Source organism: Acyrthosiphon pisum, chromosome X (genome assembly GCF_005508785.2).
Source record: "Acyrthosiphon pisum isolate AL4f chromosome X, pea_aphid_22Mar2018_4r6ur, whole genome shotgun sequence".
Lineage (NCBI taxonomy): Eukaryota > Metazoa > Arthropoda > Insecta > Hemiptera > Aphididae > Acyrthosiphon > Acyrthosiphon pisum.
Genome location: NC_042493.1, coordinates 110,572,220 through 110,579,863, shown reverse-complemented (window position 1 = coordinate 110,579,863; position 7,644 = coordinate 110,572,220). Strand labels below are relative to the sequence as shown.

The following is a 7,644-nucleotide window of genomic DNA, read 5'->3' as shown; positions in this document are numbered from 1 at the left end:
AATAATATTTTATATTATTCCTTATTATTATTTAGAAAAGGAAAACATATATTATCCAAACCCAATATCCCATATTATTATACGTTTGTAAGCTGTCAGTTTTAATTAAAATTTGTTGCTTGTATATATAAATATTCATTCATGGAAATGATAAGAATAATTTTGCTTGGAGTGAGAGAAGAGAGTGACCCATTCTATTTACTATACCCGGGGGATTATTATTTATTATTAAATATCAACTAATGTCTGGAACGAATAATAATAATACTTAATATATAGTCTATATTTAAATGACATGACAAACTTGGTGCTGTAAAATTTAAAAGCAGGCATTCGACTGTCGACTATAGCGTGTGCCGCGTTGTCAACAATTTACTATTCTTTATTACACTATTGTTGTGTATTGCTATAATAAATTTGTATTGCTCTTAATTTTTAATTTTTATGAACAAAATTGAAAATACATTGTAATACACTAATATGGATACTGATACATCGCAATCAAAATGCACAAAATGGAGTCATTTAAACAAATATTTTAAGGAAACATTGCATAGTGATGGTAATAATAATATTACATTTAAATGTTTGCTATGTATCCCTAAAGAAAAACTCATCTCTACTTCGACTTCCTCCAATTGAAATTTAAGAATCCATATTAAAGTAAGTAAATATACTACTGTTTATTGATTAATACCTAACCTAGGTACTAATAAGTATTAACTAATATAAAGTACCTAGGCATGTAGTTCTTTTATTAAATGAATTATAATTTTATAATTTTTAACAATTATCTACAGCATATTCTGATATTCATCCAAGTCAATTATCAGAGTTTAATAAATGTGGAAAAAAAAGGAATAATATTGATGATAACCCTGCTGCATATAAACAGTTAAAGCTAGATGAAGTTGGAAAAATCTCAAAAAAATTGAACCAAACCGAATTTGACAAGGCTAATATTGAACTTGTTGTGAGCACAGTATCACCTTTTTCATTAATTGAACATCCGGGATTCATTAAATATTGTAAGCTGACATCCAACAGAGTTCCAGCATCTAGAAGAAATTTTATGCGAGATATAGTATCTGAGTATAATGATATGACTGCATCGTTAAAAGATGAATTATCTCAAGTTAATTTTGTATGTATCACTGCAGATTGCTGGTCTGTATTTCACCGGTAAATATATAGATAAATATTATTTTATGTTAAATGAGTAATAACAATGATGTACATTTGACATTTCTAATTTATTTATTTCATAATAATATTATAAACTGTGTTCTTTTATATAGGTCTTACATGGGGTTCACAGTACACTGGTTAAATCAAACCACATTAGAGCGTACATCAAAAGGACTTGCTTGTAGGAGAATGTATGGAAAACATACATATGACAATATAGCTGAAATGATTGACAAAGTATTATCGGAATTTAATATTCAGAATAAGACATCTCTCATTGTAACTGATAACGCGGCAAACTTTGTGAAAGCTTTCAGGTATAGTACTTTAATCTAACATCTACAACAATACATAGTAAAAAATTATATATATTTTAAGTCCAAACCACTAATAAGTAATACATGCATGATATAATTAATTTATTACCTATATTTTATTCATGACAAATTAAATAACCTACCTTGTGCAATAGCCAATAATATTTATAAAAAAAAAACAGCCCACTAGTTATTCTACTAAAGTCATTCTGACAAAACAATTAAATAATATAGCATAATAAATACTGATTTAAATTATCAGCAATTTTTGCCTTTGTTGTTTTTATATTACTGTATATTTGTGTTTTTACTTTTAGCTTGTTTTAAATGAAACATATATTAATACATTTTTTAATTATCATCAAATAATAAAAGAATAATGACTACAATAATACCAACCTGCCTAGGTTGTACATTGAAAATTAAAATGAATTATTATTTATTACATTAGATTCTTCACTAATATTTATAGAACCTAACAATATAATTAATAATTATATCTTTAACTTGTAGAGTCTACAATGAAAATGCCACTATACAACCTTCCACTGCCAGTAATCATAGTAAGTGTTATTTTTCAATGTTATGGTTTTTATAAATTAGTATCAGGAACTGCATAAGAAACCCTTCCACCCACTGTAGTATTGATCTATTTATCCTTATTTATCCAGTTTTATATCAAATTATATGCATAAATTATAAAGCCATATATATGGTGTAGGTAATTTGTTTAATTTGACATTACCTCAACATCAAAGGTGTGCTGCGCATACCTTGAATTTGATTGCTACTACTGACATTGGAGATGCTGAAAAAGATAAAGCCTACAAAATATTGAGCAGACGCGTGTTTGGGAAATGTCAAGCTTTATTTAACAAGCAGAACCAATCGACGCAATATGCTGATCAAATAAAAAATGTTCTTGGCAGATATTTAATTACTCCTAATGCTACAAGGTACATAATGTAAATTTATATCCTTGTGTATATTTATGTATTATTTAACTATTTTGAATAAAAAAAACTCATATTACATCTAAATTACATTCTAGGTGGAATTCATTTTATGACGCTATTAAATGCATTGTCAGTAATTTGAATAAAATAGATGAAGTACTTTCTATAACGTCATTACCACCATTTTCTAGACCACGTGAAACTTTATTTCTAATTGAGTATTGCAAGGTATTTATATAATATATTTATAACTTTCAACTCATATTTTTTTGTTTCCCATAATTTCAATACAGTTTAATATATCTAGTATCAAAGTACTTAAAGACTAAAGTTATACTATTTATTAAAATGTTTAGGTTATGCAGCCAATTGTAAAAAGCTTAGACTTATTACAAGGGGACAAACATGTGTGTCTTGGATATTTACTTCCTACATTAACTGCGATTAATAAATCATTAAAAAGTTTGTCAAGTTTAAACTACTGTACGCCATTGGTAAATGCTTTGCAAAAAGGAATAGAAAAAAGGTATTTGATTTTAATTATAATAAAATTACTTAAACTATTTTAAACAATTATTGTATTGTATTTGGTATTAATAGGTTTCAAAGATACATGAGTTCTAGCACATGTCAGATATCATCTGCTTTAATTCCTAAATTTAAGTTGAACTGGGCCAGCTCAGAAGAAAAAATAAGTATTAAAGAAAAGTTGGTTGAAACTTTAAAAACTTGTGCTGAGGATGCAGGCAGTACATATACTTCTTCACAACCTTTGGTTCAAAATGATTTGTCACATCAAAATGTGACAGAGGATGATGATTTTTTGCTTTTTGAAGATGACTTGCAAGAATCCCAAAATAATTATGATTTACAAAAAATAGTTTCTGATTATTTATTGAACCATAACATAAAATCTCCAGAAGATTTGCCAATAACATTGAAAGAAGCCTATATTGAGTACAATTAATACTGCAGTACCATCGTCAGCTCATGTTGAACGTTTGTTTAGTGCAGGAGGACAGGTATTTAGCAGAAGAAGGGGTTCCATGTCTGATACCAATTTTGAAATGGCTTTATTGTTAAAGTTTAACAAATATTTTATTCAAGAATAAATAAAATATAAATTATAAATATTATAATAATTTATTTGTATACAATATCTTATGAGCAAAAACTAATAAAAATAATCATATAAAATAAAATATTTTTTTTTGTTTGTAAGCTCAGTTTGAGTGTCTAGTTAACAGTGATAACCCATAAAAATCTATTCTGGAGTGATTTGAGAGTAATTCGCTTGTGTGCTAGTAGCCAGCAGGTAACAGTGAACAGTATTTAATATTTACAACTAACTATTATTTTCTTAAATAAATCAAAAAGTATAATAACGGCATATATAATGAGTTAGGTAGTTGTTAGTTGTTTATTTAACCATATTTCATGAATGTTAATGTATGAATACATATTATGAGCTTAATTAATGTCCATGTTATTTTATTTTTGATACTGCTGTTATCATAATATGCTGTCTACGAAAACTATGGTAAAATAAAATAATAGCTTATCTTTAATTAAATATATCATTCTTACTAATAAGTAATAATAATTAAAATTAATTTTATAAATGTTTGTATTTAGACAAGTAGTTGTTTTATTAACTGTTAATTTAATAATATTTAATACTATACAATATACATTTATAATTAATTTGATTATTATTTATTAATACTTAGTTGGTAATAACAAAGTAAAATTTAAACGTTTTACCATCACTTTAGAAAACTTTTAGGTAAAAAATAAAATAGGTATATACAAATAATTTGTTGGATTTCATAATTTATAAGTACCTACAGCAAAATACATTTTTTTAAGATATAAAGACCCGTGTAATTATAAGTTTTATAAGAAAAAAAAAAGTAACTTATTTTTAACTAAGTTAAGTTACTTTTTTTTCCAACTAACTTGTAACTTTAACGAGTTAAATAAAAAAAGAAAGTAACTTTTAATTTTGAACTTAACTTACATTTTTCCAAATTAACTTAACTTAACGAGTTAAAAAAAATAGTTAACTTGCCCAGCCTTGTATAAATGTTAATAAAAATAGTAATGTTGCATAATAATAATTCAGTCTTGTAATTATTGAGTATGTAACTTAAAAATTAAAAACAAAAACAGTAAGTAAAATAATAAAAAATAAAACTTCAACATCTTGTTATTAAATTTATAAAATATTTAAAACATTACTTTTAAAAATAAAAAACACTGTTTAATAATAATAAATTATGCATATAATGCAATGAGGAACTTAATCACCATCTTCGTCATAAAGGGGAACTTCATTTATTGATTCTTCAGGTGTATTTTTAAAAATATCTTCGTAAAATTGTTTTGCATCATCGGGAATTTGAAAAAATTTAAGCAGTTTTTTTACATCGGTTTGCTTTGGAAGTTTTACGTGATTGGTTTGTGGCAATAATGGAAGATCAAACATTGAACCAATATTGCATTTTCTCTTTAAAACTTCAACTTTTTCTGGTATACCACTATAAGTTTTAGAAATTCCAACAGTTTGTTGGCCTTTAACATATGTATATATTTTTTGTTCAGTAGACTTAAATTCTGATTTGGTTTTAACTACTTTTTTAACTGTACTCTTGTAGTCATAAATAAAAAAATCTTTGTTATACTCTTTGACAGTACAAAATTTTTTAAAAACATCTATGTATTGTTTGGGTGAAACTATATTTTCTTTTTTCCGTAAAACTTGTTCTATACGCCCAAAAACACGATCAGGAGGCATATAGCTATGCCCCCTAACAGGAAATATATGATTAATTTTGGTAAAAATGGTTGCTTCACAATTTATGTAGAATAAAAGTGTAGCCATTGTGAACTGATTTTTGTTTTGACCCGAGCATGAATCAGAGAAGAGATTAAGTACAGTTGGTGGTGTAGTTTCATTTTTTAATTTATTTTCCAATGTGTCTAAAAAGTGAACTAGGGCAGAGCAAACCTCGTTTGGTCCTCTCCCACTATCACTCTCATTCCATGTATACAAAATACAATTATCTGGCCCTTGATTGAAGTCAGAAATGACAAATGTTAAATTATATATCCAAACCTGACGACTATAAAATACATCTGTAACTGAAAGTTTGGGGATTGGTTGGGTTTGCATCATATCAAATGAGCAGTTAAGACTATCAGAACTTTCCTCTTTTAATAGTTCAAAAAATCTTTTGGCTCTTTTCTGGTGAACATGTAATTCTAATATGAGCTCTTTTTTTAGATCTTGGTCAGCCTCAAGTTGAATTTTTATCTTTTGTTCTGAGCAAAAACTACATGTATCTTGACGCGGATGTCCGAAGCTTAAATTAAACTTAGTTGTAAAAATTTTTAATACTTGCTCAAGCTAGCAATTGGTTTATTATTGTCAATTCTTTTTTTTTTTCAGAGTTTCCACATATAATTTATTGACAAGTCAGGGTGTAGGTAACTTCTGCCAGAATCACGTCGAGTGTGATGGCTTTTCTTACATTTTAAGTCTTTTATATGCTCTTCTATAGAATCAGATATGTCTTCTTGAATAATATTTTGTCGATAAACACCTCTTTTTTCTACTGGACTAGAATGAGTTAACATAAATTCTTTACTCATAATATTCAATCGTCTTCTAGAAATAGAAGTAATTGATGAAAAAGCTTCTGCTCATTCTCCATAATAACAGGAATAAAATAATTTACAACTATACGAGGTGACCTATATTTTGTTTTTTTTCCGTTCTAATCTTTTAGCTTTGGAAACAGTTATCATTGAGATTAAATATTTATCTTGTTCTATTTTATCAGTTATCTGACATAAATTATTTTTAAATGCAGTTATATCTTCTTCTGATAATTCAGAAACTCTACATACTGTTGGTCTTGATTTTTCAATGTGACTACATGTCAATTCCCACTTCCTGTTCAATGTATTTCTCATTTTCTTTTTTTCTTTCCTTTTATTAATAATTTTTCTTTTTCTTCCATTTGGAACTTCTAATACTGGATCAATGTATTCAGGATCTGTATGAATTGATGAATCTGACATCATAGGAAGGTGTACTGTGTTTAATAATTCTCCATTGTCTTGTATCGTTACATTTGGGTCATGCGGTATTTCAATAACTATAGCGTCATTCAAAAATCTTTCTTCAAGTAAATTGCATGGTAGGAAGTTTGGATTATTAACACTCAACTCCTCCACAATACAACTTGACATTAGTGGACCAAAATCAACACCCTAAAAAATGAATAAATTCAATACAGTATAATAGAAGCTATAGTATTTAATCACAATAATTATAAATATCTTACAGCAGCATTATCGACCGTCAAATAGTCTGAAATTTCATTAGCAACACTATTATTAGAGCTATGAGCTATGTTTGGAACATGCTCATCTTTTCTAGAACCTGTGTCTACACTCTGAAAAAATATTAAAATTTAATATAAGCTACTATTTTTAGTCTATAATATTATTAAATTATTATTATATTGTATATTATTATTATGATAGGTACCTACTGGCTACTTAACAAATTTTACTTATAACATACAAATATTCTTTAGTATCAAATAACTTTATACCTATAATAGATACTATAAAAATTATCTAATAATTTAATTAAACAATACAACAAACAAAAAATGTATGTATTTAAATTATTTTTTTTTTTTCAAAATATATAAAAAAAAAATAGTATTGAATAAAACTTTCATTTATATTAATTTAATAATTGTCATATTATAATAATTTCATAGCTAAATAATATAGATAATATTATGTTCAGTTACCAATATAATAAATTATTAAGTACTTATAATATTACCTATACATATTTTTATATTATGTAGGTATACCTACAATATGTACCTACAATACCAACTACATATTATTTTAATACAACCGAAAACTACATAATAGTAATGAACATAATATCAGAAAAATATTTTTACTGTAAATTTTATAATTATTTTAATAATTAGGATGTTTTAAATACAACATTGAACTATGAAGAAATTAATGTAATAATGTTCATGAATTAATTTTAATTATATAAAAATAAAATTATCTAAAAATTTGATTTCAAATTAATTTTGTGTTTGTACAATTATTATTATTCTATAAGTTTAATTTCAAAATGT

At 25.9% G+C, this 7,644-nt stretch overlaps 1 protein-coding gene across 1 annotated transcript; it reads left to right on the top strand.

The window, feature by feature from the left end:
• The first annotated feature begins 480 nt into the window (after positions 1-480).
• LOC115033211 lies at positions 481-1,526 on the top strand. The gene is made up of 3 exons (XM_029485396.1): positions 481-562; positions 801-1,182; positions 1,299-1,526. Exons 1-3 carry the CDS (start codon positions 481-483, stop codon positions 1,522-1,524), a joined length of 690 nt encoding a protein of 229 aa, XP_029341256.1. The 3' UTR covers positions 1,525-1,526.
• Positions 1,527-7,644: the final 6,118 nt, after the last annotated feature.